Source organism: Phaenicophaeus curvirostris, chromosome 5 (assembly GCF_032191515.1).
Source record: "Phaenicophaeus curvirostris isolate KB17595 chromosome 5, BPBGC_Pcur_1.0, whole genome shotgun sequence".
Taxonomy (NCBI): domain Eukaryota; kingdom Metazoa; phylum Chordata; class Aves; order Cuculiformes; family Cuculidae; genus Phaenicophaeus; species Phaenicophaeus curvirostris.
In genome coordinates this window covers 44,659,133-44,680,025 of record NC_091396.1, presented here as the reverse complement: position 1 = coordinate 44,680,025, position 20,893 = coordinate 44,659,133, and the positions used below count along the sequence as shown (strand labels likewise).

The window sequence follows — 20,893 nt, the reverse complement described above, 5'->3', positions numbered from 1 at the left end:
GGAGCCAGAGTTTGAGACATATTTCAAAGATCAAGAGTAAGAGATATGCCAAAAGAACGCAGTCATCATAGGCATACTTCGTCTCTTCCAAAAATGCCTCCAATATGGTAAGAAGTTCAGTCTGAAAGAGGAGGTGACCCAATGCCACAATGCTGTTGGCACAATATACCCTTGGCAACAAGTTTCAAAAATGTATGTATAAACGCTAACATTTCACCGAGAAACTTTCTTCTTCTAAGACAGATTGAGCAGGTATCATGGTAAGACACACAAGATCACTGGTCCTCTACCTTTCAACCAGACCACAATCTCTAGGTTTTGATGCCTCAGACAGGACAAGATGACACTATATAAGGTCAAAAAAAGAAGCATTCAAAAATGTGCAACGTCTCATCCTTTGTAATATCTTCTCCTTTGCCTTTTGATATATTCTTTCCTGTGTGCTTCAAGGCCTCTTAGTTATTCCCGTACTTTCCATTTTATTACTTAACATTCATCCAGCAATGTCATCTTTACCTCATAACTTACAAAATAAATGTTTATTTTTCTTTTCTTCTATTACCTGGCTTTCACAGTCACTGTATTTGCACCTGCACCAAGCCTTGCTCAGACTCACATACCCCTGAGGCTTTTGAGATCTGTGCAATATTTATACTCCCAGGAACAGAGAGGAAGAGCAAACAAATTACCATTTAAATTTTTTTAAAGAAAAGATTCTGCTGCATTCTTTCAGTTATATTTTTCTTCTTTCAGCCTTCAGAGATGACTACGACTAAATGCTATGACAATATTTATATTCACTGTTATTCCGTCCTCTCCTCAGTCTGTGTGTTGCATTTTCTTGGCTTCACCACAGAGCTCCCATGTACAGCTGTGATTTAGCACAGGGTAGCATGACTAGGTCTAACAGAGCACTGAGGTCTTCCAGTACTATTGGAAACAGTCCACTTGCCTTGCCTTTCTTAATGCACTAAGATACAAGAATCCAACAGGCCATCCCAGTGTGGGAAATCATCACAGGATCTTATACTGCCTCTTTCCTTAAGAGGCAATGGAAACCCCAAACCATAAATCTCTAACACACTCTCTCTCTCTCCCCCCCCTCTCACTTCCACTCTCTGAAAAGCAGCACAAAATACACCTACTACAAATTCCTTGAAGAAATTGTAATACAAAGCAATTTTTCTAGCATCACCTTTTTGTTACCCGGCCAGCTTGCTGACCACACCCCATACTAAACCACCTTCATTTTATGTACAGATTTGAATTTGCAGGAGCAACCGGCCAGAAGGGAAGAACTGGGCCCAACAGACTAGGAAGTGTGAAATCTGTGTATGTACCAAGGCTGATTTGGCCAAAGGCCTGTAACATTCTTTCACTGCTCGCTGAGCTTACCAGCTTACAGGATATACATATGCATACAGAGCACAAGTGTTCCAGTCTCCAGAAAATGTTCCAGACAAAGACCTGCCAGAGACATTCCTGGGAAATCTGACAAACTTGCAAATTCTTTGTAGTATTTCCAGCGTATGCATCCATTTAACAAACCAAAAAAAAAAAAAGAAAGAAAAAAGCGAAGTTGTTATTGCTGCTGCTGTGGATGGCTGAACTCCCCTCTTCCTTCTCCTGAAAAAGTCAAGCTTTCATTTCGACACTCTGCCTCAAAACTTCCAGTGGGAGTGATTTTGATAAGGCACAGTCCTGCCAAACGTTTGATGATCAGGGTGTAATCTTTCCCACAACATGAGTTCTAGCTGCTCAGCCTGGCCCACTTAGTGACTCTCTGCAGATGTTGCTGCATCATAACAAAAGCCTCTTTTCCTATTCCCTTTGGAGCCTCAGAGCAGAAGGGGTTCAATTTGAGCACCACAAACTACATTGACTTTTTCACTTCCTACAATCTCTGCTGAGACTACTTATAATACTGCTGATGCTACAAATCAGTAGTGTTAAAAGTAATTCCAGCTCCTGTGTGAACAGCCTGGGGACAAGGAGAAGGGGCCCTGCAGCAGTGCAGAGCTACATGAAAAAGGAAAGAAAAACGTCCCTCAGACTTCATCTCCTGGTTTCTTGCTCCTCTTCCTAGTTACAGAGAGATGCCTTTTTCCTTGATTCCTCCTTTCCTCTTCATCGGTGGAAGGGTAAAAGCCAACCAAAGAGTTACATAAGGAAAATAAATCTGATCAAGACTCAGATAAAGTTAGTTGAGTCAAAGGAAGGGATTAACACTGAAAAAAATTCTTCAGTGAGGAAAATATCCCCATCAAATTTCTGCAAATATTAGCTGCACCCTGAGTGTCATTGTTTTTTTTGCAGTCACCATGTTGTGCAGCTCAGGTCTAGAACTGAGAGATGATGCCCACTGGGAGTGGTACAGTGTATTTTGGCATACTGGCAGTTTGCTTTGTGGCACTTCTCTGATGAGGACATGACAGACCAGGGTACCACACTGTTATTCAGAAGGTGGTGCAGTGGTGAGGGCTCAAATGTTGTTGTAACTGATGCTAAGCTGAAGCTCACTATTTTGAGATTCCCATGCATATTACTCCCACAAGATTATTCTGGGGCACCGCAAACTGTCCACTCCAGTTCTTCCTTACTCCCTCTTCCCTGCCCAAAGGTTTAGTGAAATCATCTGCTTCTTGCTAATTTCCATCCTCTGTCCAAATGAAAAATTTAGAGTAAGAAAAATACCCCATCCTCCTACGGACCTGTCAGCATTTTTGCAGGAAGCCTGACTGCTGGATCTTGGACACTGACTGGCTGCATAGCAGAGATGGAGGCAGCTCGATACAGCCTTTGCCTGGGTGGTCTGATGTTATCCCTGTGATTAAACTCCCTGGCTCGAAGAACTGGAGCTATTCCTAATAATAGCTAGGTCCTGAAATCTCACACTCTCCCTCACAGAGAGGGGCAGAGCTCCCACCAGGCTTCCCCTCCTCCTTCTCCTGCTCCTCCTCCTCCTCCTCAAGGTAAAGTTGGCCAATCCAACACATTCTTCAGATCACCAGCATTAATAACTACAAAGTACTACAGTCTGGTAGATATCAACTGCAGCCCCCTCCCCCCCCCAGCAGTCAGTGATAGGGACCTCACACAGATCCAGCATTGCAGCAGGAATCCTTCTTTTTACCTTACAACGTATTTCAGAAAGAAGTAGCATGCTATTCACAAAGCAAAAACATGCATATCCAGGATCCAGGAACCTGGCTCTGGATCTACACACATGTTGCGCATTTTAATATTCTCCCTGTAGAAAGTCCCACAATACAAGTGCACAGACCTATGTTATGTGAAATTAAATAACTTCATGATTAATAAATAACTTCATGATTAATGTCTGATAAGGAATATAGCAGAGGAAAAAGACGTCTGGATTATTTTGGTCACAGCCTTCATCAGGCCAATGGCTAACAGTAGGTACAGATGAAAACCACTTCTGGACAGCTGAACTACGAGGGAACACAGTAGCTACTAAAGTCCCTATATCACAAACCAAGGCCAGAAAGGCAATTAAATCCCTATACTACGAAAGGGGCTTACTGAACTGCATCTTCAGGCTTCATTCCCCAGCTCACCACTGACCTGTCTTGATTCTCCAACAACACTGTTACTACCTTAGGCTCCTGCTTGGCAGTGGGCAAACTGACTGAGAAAATTACAGGACAGCTGAAAAACTGAGCAAACTCACTATCCTTCCTGACATATTTCAGAAGACAGAAGAACTTAGTTTCCATGCATCTAACAAACATATTGATAAGGAAAATTGTTAACCCGGTGTGTTAAAACCCAGGGATCTACCATTCACAAAACACACACCTTTCTACCTGAAGTAACTGTTAAGCTTTCTGCCTTAACAGTATCCTGCTGCAGGAAGTCTCATTCAGGTAAGTATATTCAGTGACAATAACTACTCACTTTTATTATCAGGTTTTACTCTGATGTTTTCCTACTAAACCAAATATCCTCCTCTTTTTATGAGAAATGTGAATAAAATCAACTTTATTTACCTTGCAATTCACTGCTCTGTACAATTCCTTCATACCTATTTCCTCCCTAAACGAACTTAATAATTTCACTGCCTCATTAAAAATGCACTTTGCAGTTAACTGTTGTAGTTACTTATTTGTGAATCCCAGTTATCTTCCCTGAATTCACTTCAGAAACAGCAACTAGAACTGACAACAGTTTTTCAAGGGAGGGCATGCAATTGATGCTCACATAGTTAAATACTATCTCCTATTCTATTCCTTAGACATACTAATAATTTGTTTCCTTTACTACCTGACTTAGAACATGTTTCTCCAGTGAGCTTCCCAGAACAAAACTAATTTTTTCTTCCCTGAATGATTAAAGCTTATTAAGTGCTTAAAATCATTGCTTGTCATGTTATCAGTTATTTGAAAACACTGAACTGAATTTGTCATTGTGATGCCCAGTTAATGCAGCTGTTAAATCTCTCTCACCTACTCTCATAGTAAACAACAAAAGAATACAGACAAATTCCCAAGAGGCAGCCTCAAGCCGAAATTTACAACACACACATAACTTCACAGTAATTTAACATCTGGACACCTGCAGCCCACATTTTACTGAAGGTAACAAGAAGTTACCGCATGTGGTAAAAATAAGCTGCACAAGCATGCGTTCACATGGATGAACACTTCAGAGCAGTTAATCTACTGTAAATTCACACCCCATATTACCTTGTACTAACTTGCTTTCATGTTCATTCTTTAGGTAATAATACACCAGTCATTATGACTCTCCTCCTTTCAAATCTTTAATTTTACATTCCGTATTGTGCATTCTGTATTCTGTGCCTTCAGTTATCCACTTACTGTACAGCAAACTGGCTAGGTATTCTTTTGTTTACTTTCTGTCTGTTCTTGACCTATAACAAAACCTTACCTCTCACCCTACAGATAGCTGGCTTGCTTACCAGTCCTTGCTGAAAGCTCAAAAACTTTCAAAATGAAAGTTTGAACAACAAGAACCCGTTCCACTAGGTGTTATTTTTCTCAGTTCAAAGAATTCCAATAGATCAAGACAGGGGCGGGGTGTTTAGGGGATTTTTTTTTTTGTCTGAATTATGTTTACCTGAGCAAATTAATACTCTATTTTTATATCTGCTAGTGGAGCAAGATTCCCTGCTTTAATTTACAGGAAACTTTAGGTTCCTTATTACAAGTAAGCACATTTGTTGTCTTTCTGTCCTCTGCACCAGCTTAACACTGGCCACACCTTTCAGTAGAAACTTTGTTACTTCACTGTTGTGTTTCTGCTCTCCAAAATGCATGCCATCCAGTCACAGAAGTCTTATAAAGCATTTTTGCCTATTTTTTCTCTTAGGAGCTTAACTTCATTACCTGGAAAGAAAATGTACCTCCTTTGTTATAGTGAAAAATAACATATATAAAGAAAAATATCTTTAATGCCCATATCCTCAAATATTTGTTTCTACAGACCTACGCTATATCCCTGATGGATTAATAAATGAATCTATAAATAGCGTATTTAACGAAATCAGATTTCCTGTGGTATCCCCACACGTCTTCTTGGTCAATGACCACATCATTCACAAATCTACTACCTAGATATCTTCAAGATCTCTCCTTCCTGCATCCCCCTACCACAGAATCAAGAAGCAGCATATGTTGCAGCTAGTTCCAAATTAGCACTCTGTTCACTGCTAATTAATACATGCATTCTGACTGGCTAAGCAGCAGATTATGTTGAACTCCACTTGATTTTAGCCCCCCACTGAAACACTGTCATGGGCCTTGTGCTTCTATGTACTTAACATTTTTCACATAACAGGTAAGAAAGTACTATCTTCAAGACTAAATTAGTTCAAACTTGGGGAATTTAGACAGGAGCTTTCTCCTTACTTGTTTTCTTATGACCTTTTGAGCTCAAATACCTCCATTTACTACCCTACTCAGCCATGAACCAATGAGGTCAACCAAAGGCACACATTTTCCATAGAGATCTGTGTTGCTTGCTCCCAAATGCATTGAGTAGTTGACTAGAGGAACACCTTGCAATTTTTTGATAGTGTGGAGTACTGTAGTTAGATGGCAAATACTGCAAAAATCAGGCAGTGTTTGAAAGATCTCCTACTGACAGCGGTAAACAACTCTCATTGTGATACACTCATAATCAACTTTATTGTTAGATTTTATGTAATCACGAAGACTTTGAAAATCTGTATTTTTAAATAAATAAAATCGAATAAAATTCCTCAGAAGTAAAACCTAACATTCATTATTAACAGCTATACTTAACAATAAAAGATTCTCCCTAGCAACTTGGCTGTATTTATTAATTTGGAATGCTGAATATTTAGCACTCATAACCTAATTTGAGACTGTACAGTACACTCCAGTACATCCACTCTCTCATTCCTGCAACCAGGCAGTAAAGCATCAGACAGTGATGCAGGGGATTAAGTAATGATTCTCATGGGTTCTAGATCAGTATCTCTATTGTATATCACTGTGAAGTTACCTTTGTTTTCTCTTCATTGCAAGCACAAAGATGCACTGATGAAATTTTATACAATATAATAAGCAAATATTTTTTAAAAATACAAATTAGCGAAAGGCAAAATATTCTTACAAACTTTGTGAGACAGTCTGTGAGGAGTGAAAACTAACTTTGTGCGAGGGAATGAAACCGCACATGAGTGAGGCTTTACCTTCCTACCCACTCCACCCCCATTTTACAAGAACTGTTCACTTTATGAGCATCACCATGAAGTTCCCATCTGGTGTTCCAGAAGTGAAGGGAGAGGACTGACGAAACAGAAAGCTGATGTAATCACAAAATCTTGGTTTTTTAAGACAACAAATTTTAAACATCTTATTCAAAGTTTTTCAGATACTTAAAATATCCCCTTTGAATGCTGTCATTTCAGCAGCAAATTCACTTTATACATTAACCTCATTTAACACAGAGGGTAGAAAACAAGAATGTAAGAGAGAAAACATGAAAGAGGTGCTTTGGGCATGGGTAGGAAACAGTCAAGAACAGCAGAAACAGGAGAGGGACAAAGGTGGACTCCCAACAAGAATGGCAACATCACTCCAAGCACAGCTGTTGAGGCTACATTCCTGGGAACCCTAGAGACCCATGCTAGTACAGCGATAATAGAAGCAATTCTCACAAGAACAGGAAGGGAAAACAAGCTTCACAGCTGCTCTTGGAAGGAGGTAATGTATTCAGAGTACCCCTACCCCTAAGACACAGATGGTCACAACACAGGGCATGGACATTCAAATCTCTCAGAAGTTCTTGCTTTTGGAAAAGAAACCATTCACAGCAACAGTATTCTTTCCAGAAGTCTCTCTTTCACACATCCCTCCAAATCAATAATCTTAATCTTGCCATTAAACATGATTAAATTAAAATATCAAATCCCTTTCATACCAGTCAGGTACTTTCCAACAAGGCAGACTAACTCCAAGTTTCTGGAGTGGCTTTAAACAATTGTACTATTTTTATTACTTAGGTAGGTGATGTTCTCTTCCAGGGGTCATCTTCATGTCAATTTATTTTACAATACTTGTACTTCAAGAGGACTATTATAATTCAAGTGGCTTAAACAGAGGAGATAAAAAGTGTGAAATAATAATCAGATTCTCCTGTCTAGAAATGCGTAGTAAAGTACATCACCCTCATGACAAATTAAAACCATAGAATAGTTTGGGTTGAAAGGGACCTTAAAGATCATCTCGTTACAAACCCCCTGCCATGGGCAGGGACACATCCCACTAGATCAAGCTGCCCAAGGCCCCATCCAACCTGGCCCTGAACACTTCCAGGGATGGGGCAGCCACAACTTCTCTTTCAGTGCCTCACCACTCACATGGTAAAGAAGTTCTTCCTTACGTCTAGCCTAAATCTCCCCCTCTCCAGATTATAGACATTGCTCCTAGTCCTATCACTACAAGCCTTTCTGAACAGTCCCTCCCCAGCTTTCTTGTAGGCTCCCTTCAGATACTGGAAGGTCACTAAAAGATCTCCTTGGAGCCTTCTCTTCTCCAAGCTGAACAAACCCAACTCTCTCAGCCTGTCCTCATATGGGAGGTGCTCCAGCCCTCTGATCATCTTTGTAGCCCTCCTCTGGACCCATTCTAACAGTTCCATATCCTTCTTATGTTGAGGATTCCAGAACTGGACACAGTACTCCAGATGAGGTCTCAAGAGAGGAACAGAGGGGCAGAATCACCTCCCTCGACCTGCTGGACACACTTCTTTTGATGTAGCCCAGATACAGTTGGCCTTCCGGGCTGTGAGTGCACATTGCTGGCTCCTGTCAAGCTTCTCATTGACCAGCACCCCCAAGTCCTTCTCTGCAGAGCAGCTCTCAATCACATCATCTCCTATCCTGAATTGAAACCACGGGTTGCCCCAACCCAGGTGTAGGACCTTGCACTTCATCTTGTTAAACCTCAGATGAGGTTCTCACAGGCCCACTTCTCCAGCCTGTCCAGGGCCCTCTGGATGACATCCTGTCCTTCCAGTGTGGCAACTGCACCACTCAGCTTGGTGTCATCTGCAAACTTGCTGACGGTGCACTTGATCTCACCATCAATATCATCAACGAAAATATTAAACAGCACAGCACCCAGTACGGACCCCCAAGGGACACCACTTGTCACAGATCTCCATCTGGACTTCGAGCCATTGAGCACTACTCTCTGAATACGGCCATCCAACCAGTTTCTTATCCACCATACCATCCACCCATCAAATCCATATCTCTCCAATTTAGAGAGAAGGATGTTGTGGGGGACCACGTCAAAGGCTTTACAGAAGTCTAGATAGATCACATCCGCTGGTTCACCCATGTCTACTGCTGTGGTTACCCTATCATAGAAAAGCCACTAAGTTGGTCATACAAGACTTGCCCCCGGTGAGGCCATGCTGGCTGCCATTAATCACCTCCCTGTCCTCCATGTGCTTTAGTGAACCTTCTAGGAGGATCTGTTCCATGATCTTCCCAGGCACAGAGGTGAGGCTGACAGATCAGTAGTTTCCAGGGTTGTCTTTTCTACCCCTTTTAAAAATGGGGTCACCTTTTCTGCCCTTCTTCCAGTTACCAGGGACTTCTTCTGATTGCCATGACTTTTCAAATATCATGGAGAGTGGCTTGGCAACCACATTGGCCAATTGCCTCAGGACTCCAGGATGCATCTCATCAGGTCCCATAGACTTATACATGTTCAGGTTCCTCAGGTGGTCACAAATCTCATCCTCCTCTACAGTGGGAGGGGGTTTACCCCCCTGGTCACCATCTTGTTGCCCCGTGACCCAGGAGGTGTGAGGAGAGTAGTTCTCAGTGAAGATTGAGGCAAAAAAAGTGTTAAATACTTCAGCTTTCTCCTTGTCTGTTGATCTGAGGTCACCACTTTCAACCATCAGTGGGGGTACGTTCTCTTTAACCTTCCTCTTCTGATTGATGTACCTTCTTGTTGGTCTTCACTTCCCTTGCCAACCTGAGCTTCAGCTGCGCCTTGGCCTTCCTGACCTCATCCTTACACAACCAGGAAGTGTCCCTGTACACTTCCCAGGTTACCTGTCCCTGCTTGCCCTGCCTGTGCAGTTCCCACTTGCTCTTCAGTTTGACCAGCAGGTCTCGACTCAGCTACACTGGTCTCTTCTCTTCCCTGTTCATTTCCTACGCTTGGAGACTGAGCTCTCTTGTGCTTTATGGAAAGCATCCTTAAATATTTCCATGCTCTGTTCCGCTCCCTTATATATAACAATATAACATAAATCAATTTTCATGAGATTTGCTCAACCCAGTATGTTTCAGCACAGCCCAGCGCCGATACAAAAGCCAGTAACGGACTCTTCTGCTGTCACAGGGGATCTAGCTTTACTGCTTACGTACCTGCTGTGTAAGGAGACTGATGTGGCTCGGTGGGGAATACTGACAGGCTGCTTGCTTTTCTGCCAGCTGCTGCATTTCTGTTGCTACCACCCTGCGCCTGTAACCTTTGCCCTGGGAAGAAGGATCTTCTGCATCTTTGTGCATCCTGGCTGAGCCCGCATGCTGCCCACTTGGACTGTGATGGCACAAACCTATCAAACAAACATTTGGACACGCTTAGTGACCAGTATGTCAAGACTCTCAGCCTGCTGTTCCCACAGACACAAAAGCAGGTATGATAATTTCTGCAGATTCTAGGAAGAATAAAGATTCCTATTCTGCATGGGTGTTGCCTATATGAGATTCTGTTGATTCTAAATTCATATTCTCCACTATAATGTATCTAATGTCACTCAATTCCAGGCACTCAATTCAACAGGTAACTGCTGTTACCTAAGCTAAATCTATAATGTTTTTTCTTAATAAGAAATGAATCCCCTTAAATAAGCTAACCAGCCAGGAAGTCAGATTTATTTTAATGCTAGAAAAGTTGTCAATATATACATAGCAACCCTAGTGAACACATGCAGACCCTGACATATAACCTAAAGCAAGCGTATACCATCATTTAAAAAAACCCCAGACATATATATATTATCAGGACTGCAGCTGTTGACCCATGTGTGGTTCCCAAAACTTTCCTAATGGATTACAGTCTGCATCCATAAATTACTACAGTTTCTTCTGTCCTTCAGATTCTTTACACTCTAAAGTGCGTTGTTCAACTGTGTTCTACCACAGAATGGTAAATGAGAACTCTCTATATCTTGCTTTTAAGATAACCCCGGATTAGGCAGTGCTGAAAGATGCTTAGAAAATGAGATGCAGTAATGATTCTTTCAGAATTTTATTTTTTTTTGAGGTCTTGACACACCTTTAAATATTCAACAATTACGAGGTTTTGTTAAAGGATTTCTCTTCATGATAAACACAGAACTAAGAACAGCACATAGACTGAGGCAGGCCTTCTGCTAACCAAGACTACATTAAAATCACTAATGATAAACACGAGATGAGTTGCATAATCAAGTGAAAATTTACAATACTTCATTTCCCGGCTCCTTTCAAACAAGTATAAAGGCTGAGTTCAGAGTTCGAGGCTTTGGAGATGTCTTACCACACTCTACAACTACCTGAAAGGAGGCTATAGGGAGGTGAGTGCTGGTCTCTTCTCCCAAGTAACAAGCAACAGGATGACAGGAAATAGCCTCAAGTTGCACCAAGGGAGGTTGAGAGTGGATATTAGGAAAAATTTCTTCACTGAAAGGGTTGTCAAGCATTGGAAAAGGCTGCAGAGACATGGCACTTAGGGACATGGTTTAGTGGTGGACTCGACACTCTTAAGGATCTTTTCCTATCTAAATGATTCTGTGATGTCCTGTTCTTCTGCTCGATAAAAGGGCATCTTTAGCAAACAAAGGCTGCTTCGTGCACTCCTCCTCTCCATGAAGAATTTAGCACCATTCAGCAAGACTCATAATTCTGGAAACATAAAATTTTTACCTACTCACAGAACAGAGATTACACAACGTCTGTACTGAACTAGCAGGTTATTATGTATCTCGGAACACTCACCTACTTTTGCAGAAGATGGTCGGGAAAATCTTTGGCTGTAGATCTGAGCAGCTCTTGAAAAAGATGAGAATGGGCCAATGTTGCAGCTACCAGAAAAGCAACGATGTAACCCTCCAAGGGTAGAAGCCTCGCTGGATACTGGGTTTGTGAAGACAGAATAGCTGTCAGGAGCTGTGCTCTGCGAGGTTGGTAGTGGGGATAGGGGCTCAGTCAGCCTAGGACCAACTGGAGGAGTTGGCAACGAATGGTGACCAGGCGTCTGTGAATTTTCAGAGGCTGCAGGCTGAGATTGTACCCAGGAATTGGTACTTCTCTGGAACATGGCACCAGAAACAGAGGAAGAAGCACTAGGATGGCCACACTGAGGTAATTTTACTTCAGCATTTAAGGAGAAGATGGGTCCTTCTGGAACTACACAAAGATAAATGAGCATGCTACGTGAGAAAAAAACGTTTCTCAGGTCCTTCAGATAATATCAACACACAAAAGCCTCTGCTCAGACACACTAAAGCCAAAATTACCTTGCCTGCCAGCAAAGACAAGAAGAGGCTCTACATGATGAAAATCCTCTTTCATAGCTTGCCATATCTAGACCTTCCCCAAAAGAAGAGGGGGGAAGGTCATACTGCTCAGTCTAGAGTACCTTCTCGGGTTTAAAACAAAAACCTGTAGAATCTTCCCCAAAATCAGGTATTTGAATCCCCCAGTTTGAGCAAAAAAAGTTCCAATCTTTGTTTAAAACAGTATTAAAAACAGAATATACACCTATTTTTTTTTCTTGATGATGTCTTAAGCCAGTTCACTTACAGGATGATTGAATTTCTTTGGGTTTACAGCCTTTCAAAATTCTTTCTGTAGGCAGATCTGCACCTGAAGTTTTGGGCTGATCACCTTTTATTTTTTTCACCACCTCAGGATACTCTATAACAAAATCAAGGAGTTAGGAAGTAAAACAATGCAAACTGTGATACTGTTAGAACAGGACTCCAGAATTTAAACCTTGTTACAATGGACTTTCTTGCTATAGTTCACTGTAGACTGTGCAACTCCATTGATTACAATTGTGCTGTGATGTACAGTAGCACGGACTACTGGATATGCATGGCTAGCACGGCACTTCCTTCCATAGAACACACAATTAGGCTCAAATATTCAGACTGCCCTGCAGTAAGTACACCCACTGCAAGCAGTACAATTTAATAGGCCTTGATTTCTCTCATCCTTTACTTAGATTTCAGGATTCTCTGTTAATTTCAAATCTCAGTGCCTTCAGTCTGCACACATTCATTTCAGTCCTATCTAGTTCCTTATATACACTAGTCCAGATTCATCCTGTTCCACTTCAGGGAAAGAAGGTAGGAGTGCAGTTACTCTCATCTTCACACATAGATTCAGGTTTTTTTTTAAAAAAAAAGATGTGCAATCCAAGTAATATTCTGGAGGTCTTATTCTCTTTCCAAATAGGATTTGTCTGAACAACATCAACTCAGAACTGCCTGCAAAACTCACCACCTTGAAGCTGTTTCTCTGACTGGCCAGTGGTGTTGCTGGGCTTTCTGCTTGTGGACTTTGTTCCTAGGAAGACATTTGCTGACTTGTTCTTGTGTGTGTAAAATGTCAGCACTTCCTCCAGGTCACTTTCACTACAATAAGGAGAGAAGAATAGATGCAAGTAAGGATTCTAAGCTTTTCTGCCTTTGTGTAACAATCAAAGACAAGAAATGAAAAAGAGACTAAAGAGGGGAGTGGGGAAAAAAGGTAAGGCCAGCTAATGATTTGCTCAGTTCTGCATGGTAAGAGCAGAAGGAAAGCAACATGCCTTGGTTAAATCAGAGATGCCCACTGAAATGCCAGTTTCTCATGCAGCAGAAAATTCAAGGCATTCAGGAGCCTTCCCAGAATAAATAAAGCGAAGAATTCAAACACGTTTTTCGGGAGATCAGTTCAACAGTAGAGATTCAGTTCACAGCTAAATTTCTGAATCTTCTCCAGGTGCTCTCTAGAACAAGCAACTGCTATGTTCGTGAGAGAACTCAGGTCAGCCTCTGTTTTACAGTCATCATTAGTAATTCCAATTCAGCAGTGTGGGCAGAGAAGGAAAGAGCAAGAAAGAGCTTGTTAGCCAAAACTGCAGGACAAAAACACAGAACAATCAATATTTTTGTGAATCTCACAGAATTTGCATACGTTTCTTGTTTCCTTTACAAGAAAGGAATTTAACTGCCCCAAAGTCCTAAGCTTCTATGGGCCCCAAACCAGTACCAGTTATTTGGCCACCCATATTAGCTTGTGCAATCTGTAATTTGAATTGTTTTGGTATCTAATGTGCTTTTTGCTTAATAGTGTTGCCTCAGCATTAGTCATTACACATAGGGCAGAGCAAAGACTAAAAGCAAATGTATAGTCCCAGTAAGACTACAAGAAAACGTAACACAGGAATACAAATTAGCATAGCAGCAGTATAATCCCTGAAAATGTCCTCTGCATATCCAACTCGTACTAGCCTCAGCTAGCCCGAGCTTTAGTGAAAGCAATGTCTAAAGCTGATCCCACTGGAGTTCAGACCTTCAGGGCATGCTGCAAAGTTCACCTTTTCTCCCAAACCAACGGAAATAGAGGTAAAGAGGAAATTTAAGAATGAAAAGTTGTTGCTGGAAAGGTACTTTAACTTTTAAGTGAATTTACCAGCAAAAATACATACATCTACATTGCACAGAGGATGTTTAGAAGCAATGGTTGTAGCATGTATATAACTAAACACAATTCCATACATATGATACCACAGCTAGAGCATCAATGAGACAATCTCATTTTATTAAGTGGCAACATTTATTCCTCATCTTCTCCAGTGCTGCATTCACTGTATGGCAGAACAAACACTCAAAGTGGAAATCTACCCCTTTGCTCAGCTCCAAATGACTAGCTCACCAATTTAAGCTTCAAGAACAGCACAAAGTAGTGTCAGGTATTAGAGCTTTCAGACATACACAATACTTCATAAGAAGGTGAAAGATCAGCACTAGGAATTGTCTGATCATAGACAAACTGGCTTTTTCTGTTCTTTATCACACAGGCAGATCATTCAAAAAAAAAATCCAGCTCCAGCCTAGACCATGCATCAGGACATAGTATGGTAGCCAATAACATGGAAACAGAAGAGTATGCAGTTCTGCTCCAAACAGATCTCTTAGCATTTCTGGCAAAAGCTAAAGTGACACGCCCTAGGAGGGAAAGTCAGTTTAATGGCCAGAGATGTCAGAGAATCAGAAGCGTGCAGTAAGCCCATGTAATCTGTGTTTCCAGTGACGGGAGTAGATGCTATAGTACATGGCAGTGAGACATGTTGAGAATCATTCTTTTACAGAACTCTACCTGAAAAGCAGTGAAGTTTTTCTTGGAGCCTGTAAATCTGTTGCAGTAATGACTGCAATTAAATCAGCAAAATGTAAAAGGAATTGTTTTCATGAGAATGTAGCATCAAAAATAGACTGTGAAGGTTTCTGAACTTAGTTAAGAAGCCTCAGTTATCACCCACTTCTAATCAGTCACTAAGACTGCTATCCAAACCAAAGAAAAGAAAAATGAGTTTTGTAACTTATCATGAAAAAGAAGCAGTGACTGTCAAACTACCCAGAGAAGACAGAAGTGCATTAAAAGGCAGGTGAATTCTGCCTGTTCAGATATTGACAGGGGTCCTTGTCCATACAGACATGTCATATATGGGGCAAATACAGGAGTCAAAAGGAATCGGAATTTGTGCCCAAGAATCAGAGACTTTGAGGACACAATTCTCGTTTGCTGAATAATTTCAGACCTCTCCATAGACAGATAGCTACACCACCATTGTTTTTCATACAATGCTATAGGCCATAAAGAGTATTTACCTATTTTCAAAATGCATGTCCTACCAGACTGTTGTAAGTTTAAGGCAAATCAAGTTAAGAGCACGTACAGTTAGAAAATGCTGGTTTTATTATTGTTGAAGTAACTGCTTGCAACGGACTGCCTTAGCAAGCCAAATAGGAAAGAAGGATGAAGACAGGAAGGAACTTCCTTCCTTCCTCATCACATAAAGTCCAGACCTGGAGATCTTCTGAATACAGTCAGCAAGCATGAAATTTGTTTCTAAGAGCAGAAACTTGAGAGAGAGAGAGAACCACAAACTGTTCAACCACGGCAGCTCAAGGCCATCTAAGCAGCAGCTCTAGTTTCATTCACCTTCCAAAGTACTGCCACATTTCTCCAGCACCACAGGAAAGGAGACCATTAGCTCACCAGCATCAGTTTGAAATTTACACAGACCAGGACAACCACTTGGCAATCTACTTAATGATCAAAACATCTATTGTATGTCCTTTTTTGTGCAACAGATGTTGATTCTACAAGTGTTTGGTTGCCAGAAAGGAGGGAGAAAAGAGAAGACAAGTTCTCCGTTGCCCAGCAAGAGCAGGAGCAGGTGCTATAGCCAATAAAGGCGTCTAGAGGCTTTTATCGATCAGAACGTCTTTAGAACAATACCTTCATCTTCAAGGCTAGGAAATCCTTTATCAAAGAGAATAAAAGCCATTCCTACCTCGCTCTGGTAATGAAGTTCTGAAAACCTTCAGGATTCACTCCCTCCTCCTCTTCTTCCTGTTTCTTTTCTGACCGTTTCTGAACCATCTGCTCTGTTTCCTGTTAATAAGCAGTATCAGTAAGTGTCTCTATGCAGTTTATGTTCCATGGCATAGCTACAGTTCAGAGAAGACAAACAAACCCCATCATGGGATCCAGGAAAAAAAGAACATCAATTCCAAAGAGCCAATTTATTTCTTTATGTGCAACAGAATGGATAAACACAGAGAGCCCCAGAGACAGCATGCAAAGCACACACTACACTCCCCTCACTCCTCCACCTGACATAAACCTTATTAGAATTGATTTGCTGAGAAGAGGTCAGGTCTTCACAAATACATGCTGTTTCATCAAATATACTCTTTGCTGGGACATCAGGAAGTGTGTGTGTGTGGGGGGGGGATTCTTCTTCTCATCTCGAGTCTCTTTTCTACTCCTGCTTTTTCTGTCCCCAAGTTCCTCAAAGTAGCTTTTAACTAAGCATCAGTCCCCAAATGAGGTATTCAGGAAAAATGGAGGACAAAAATATAATTTTATATTAAACAAACTCAATCAAGGAGGTCTGCTGAGGGCATCCACATTTCCTACTGGAAACTAGGTATTCACCTGTTGAGTAAATTTATTTTGTCACGCAGCAAATTGCCAAGGGCTTACCTACATACCAAAAATACACTGCTTTAGCAAAAGCAAAGGAAGTAAAACAGTAAAGCATGTGACAAATATGCATTTGTACACTATAATACACTGCAATAAGAGATGGTAAACCCTTGTATGTGAGAACGGGAGGCCAGCTCTCAGATACAAATGCTCCATTTTACACCAGTAGAACTTGTTGACACTAAAGGTTGTATTAACACAAACATTTTTGTTAATTTAAAAAAAAAAAGCCACTAAATGCCTGTCTGAAGTACCAATACCAACATGCAAGCTTTATCTGTCTAGATTGGCCCTCCACTTCATTGACTCCTACTGGTACTCTGAGCATTACCAGATTAAAGGTTCAGATGCATCTTTTGAAAGATAATTCAAGAGGAGGAAGAGAAAGCTAACATTTCACTATTCAAGTAAAAGTCTGTACAACATGTGATCTTAGTTGCTGGAAGGACTATTTTTTTCCCTTCTGTGTCATTACAGAATATACATCATGGCTAGTAGGAGTCCCCTACTAGATCTTAAGTTACAAGTCAGTGAAAGAAGTCTGTGTGCAAGATTCAGACATCAAAAAAACTCGCAGCCTAACAGTCTCTCAATGGTGTAGACATGTATGTCCTAAAACCTCATGAGACCTGTTCTACTCATTTTAAATGAGAAAATATATTTATGCACTGATTTGTTACCAGTTACACAGATTTATTTTGTGAATTTACTCAAGAGTTAGCAGAAAATCCTGATGTTTGAATACAATTTGAGTGGAAATTATCTCCAAAGCAGCTGCGTTCTTCACTCACCACAGAGCCACTCATGTGTTTTGTGGTTACTCCTACAGCAGTAATTCAGTGAGCATGAAGCATAAAAGGTGCTCCCTGGAACAGATTTGGTTCAATACCAGCCTTGCTTTGCCAGATCAAGTTACCACATGTCAGTTCTGACAAGAGAATGTAAGCGAACATCCTCTGCTAATGAGTAGGAGCTTGGAGGCTTGTGTGCACATCAGCCTCTGGAAATAAAATTTAAGCTACCCTTGTTCTAACACTAAATAAATGCTAGGGGGCAAAGGAAAGGGGAAGCTGTTCTTGCAAAACAAGGATTAGCATGAAACCACTGTGCTAAGAACAGTGTCTTCTACACCTAAAGCAGTGACAATTATTTAAATTAGGACCTACTGTTCCTTATCACTGAGCATGCAGAGTCCCATTCTACATACAGCAGCAGTCCCTCTGCATACCAAACAAGTCATAAAATACTTATTTCATACTGTTTTATATAAAAAAAAAATCTCTAAAGAAGCATCATAAAAATAGGGAGAAACGGGAAGAGACATTACAAAACACTAGAATCAAAGACAAGCCAAAGCAAAAGAAAACCACCAGGGCAGGCTATAGGGGTGGCTGCTGCTGGAAGCTGCTGGCTCTGAGACAGACCAGAGCCAAGGCCAAGCCAATCAGTGATGGTGGTAACACTTCTCATAACATATTTAAGAAGCAGGTTAAAAACAGCAAGGGGGCAGCAGCAGAGAGAGGAAGGAGGTACAGGCCTCTCCTCCTACCTGTGTCCAGCCTGCCAGGGGACACTGGACCACTCATGCCCTTTTGGCAGAGCGAGAAAAACAAGATATGAGAGAAATAGCCCTGCAGACACCCCATGCAAGAGAAACAACTATGCGGACATTCAAAGTACGGAAAATAGGGCTGCAGATAATGGGTCAGTCAGGGAGGTGCTCCAGATGCCCAAGCAAAGACTCCCTGCAGCCTGTGGAGAAGACTATGGTTGAGCAGCCCATCCCCCCTGCAGCACATGAGGAGTCCCTATGGGTAGCCACACTGGAGCAGGGAGAGGTGACTGAAGGAGGCCATGCCTCATGGAAGGGACCCACGCTGAACCAGGTTGTGAAGAATTGCAGCCCATGGGAACAATCAGGCTGGAGAAGTCTGTGCAGAACTGTCTTCCATGGGAGGGACACCCCATACTAGAGCAGGGGAAAAGGGTAAGGAGTCCTCCCCACGAGGAAGAAGGTGTGGCAGAGACAACGTGATGAACTGACTGGAACCTCCACCCCCTATCCCCCTGCGCCACTGGTGGAGGGTAGGGGGAGATGAAGAAAATCAGGAGTAAAAGTCAAGTCTGGCAAGAAGGGAGGGATGAGAGAAAGGTGTTCTTTTGGGCATTTGGTTTTCAGTATCTTCCTTTAGTTTCACTGGCAAAAAATTAGATGTATTTTTTTTCCCCAAGCTGACTCTGTCTTACCCATGATGGTAATTGGTGAATAACCCCTCCCTGTCCTTGTCTTGACTGATGCAGAGCTCAAAACTACAACACAGACCATGTAAATTAGAGAACAGAGCCTTTAAAACAGGTTTCCTTCTAGTATATGACAGCAGCCAGCAGAAGAGAACAGAAACCAAGAGCTACCAAAAGAAGAACCACAAAGGAATTAGCTACCTTGTTATAAGAGACTATGAACTCGCCCAGCTGGTGAGCCAGGATACGAAGACGATCATGTAGTCCTAAACGACGGCTGGGGAGCATCATCCTCAAGGATTGCTGAAGATTGCTGGCAGCTCGCTTCAAAAAGCGTACTACAAGCTCCTGTAAGCAAGAGAGATGAAGTTAACAATGGACCAGCTGCAAAATTTGGGGACAACAGAGGTACTACAGCAGCTAATAACTGCTGTCCTGAGAAAATGAGCTTACAACTGTCAAGCAAAAGCATTCCACAATGTGCATTTTTCATGTAGCCCTACAAATTCCAGGCAGAGGGAGAAGAACAATGGTGTGACTTTACTGAGGTGGGTCAGAACTGGAAACACTTGGAGTCTTTGTTTGAAAAGCATGGTAGATGAAGAAAACAAAAGCAAGCAGCAGAATTTAGGAAGAACATAAAATAACCTGTGAAGTCCAATGTTAGGGGAACATTGCCAAAACCCAACATGCAACGTGATAAAGAAAGCCCGTGATGAAGCATCCTGACGTAAAAACCACTCAGTACTATCACAGACGAGGGGATCTTGGTCAGATATCTTCACTAAAGTGATGTAGCCCTATTTCGTAACTTTTCATATATGAATACCACTGCCACAGCAACAGACAACTGCATCTACAGCTATGTAATTCCAATCCCCCACTATGTCTGTTTGACCTCTGGTTGGGGAATCATATGACAAGGCAGATTCTAAGGCAAGATGCATCCTGTGGGTGTTTTGAACCCTTTCTGTCTCCCCTCTGGATTTGCTTTTGGTTAGCAGCTCTGCTAATGCATAAATGAGCAGCCTCACAGCCAAACTATTGGATTTCACAGCTCGCCTCTCACTGCCATTACTCCAGGCTGGTTTGATCTGTTATTTTAAACATTATTTTTCACAGTACAGCAGACAAAGTGACTCTCAAAAAGCCAGTTTTAATTTCCACTTGGAAAGAGCAAGGGTAACATTTTCCACTGAGTCGACTGATTGTTCTTGACACACAGTTTTATCTCTGAACTGTGCTGGCTGTTTCCCTGCAACATGCAATCAGTAAGAATGCATTTAGATTTGCAGAAAGCTCAAGAGCCTACCACACAAAGCTCTTTTAGGAAGGTTTGCGAGGAGATCCGAGCTTGTTCCACTCTTTAAAATGTATATACATCAAATATAGGGCCTTAAAATACTGCCTAGAAAAATCCATCACGTTTTTAAAAAAAACAACAGGTATGCAAGAAAGTAACTCCTCCTCCTCAGTGGCTTTTCCTTTTTTTTCCCCTTTATCTAGAATGCAAGGAAGATTCCTAAGCACAGATGCCTGCAAAGACTAAAACAGTTTGTAGGAGAAAAACCTTAACCAGCTACCTATCCTATTTGAGTAGATATATGCTTTGTTTAACACAGTAGAAACCAGATATTGCCAAGTAATCTTAAAGAACCTTAGAAGAATTCAAAAGCAGGTAAGCTCAGAGATCAGTGAAGAACTGGTCAAAGACCTGAGCAGCTTAAATGTCTGTCATGCCCTAGTCATTAAGAGCAGTCTATTGCTGCTCAGATATCAGTCAGCAGACCTACCTTGTCTATATATTAAAATACAACTACTGGCAGCTAGATAGACAACTAAAATCTACGTTATAAGAATGGAAAC

At 41.5% G+C, this 20,893-nt stretch overlaps 1 protein-coding gene across 5 annotated transcripts in view; it reads right to left on the bottom strand.

The window, feature by feature from the left end:
- The window catches only part of TTLL5 (tubulin tyrosine ligase like 5), a 135,827-nt gene that overhangs the window by 64,461 nt on the left and 50,473 nt on the right, over positions 1-20,893 (bottom strand). For all 5 annotated transcript variants that reach the window (XR_011337553.1, XM_069858581.1, XM_069858578.1 and 2 more), the window contains exons 24-29: positions 19,229-19,375; positions 16,089-16,189; positions 13,025-13,158; positions 12,323-12,436; positions 11,516-11,926; positions 9,902-10,092 (exon numbers count right to left, since the gene is read on the bottom strand). Coding sequence is in view for 4 of the 5 variants with exons in the window: in XM_069858581.1 (XP_069714682.1) it covers positions 9,902-10,092; positions 11,516-11,926; positions 12,323-12,436; positions 13,025-13,158; positions 16,089-16,189; positions 19,229-19,375 (1,098 nt within the window). In the remaining variant the exon portion in view is untranslated. The remainder of the gene's footprint in view (positions 1-9,901; positions 10,093-11,515; positions 11,927-12,322; positions 12,437-13,024; positions 13,159-16,088; positions 16,190-19,228; positions 19,376-20,893) is intronic.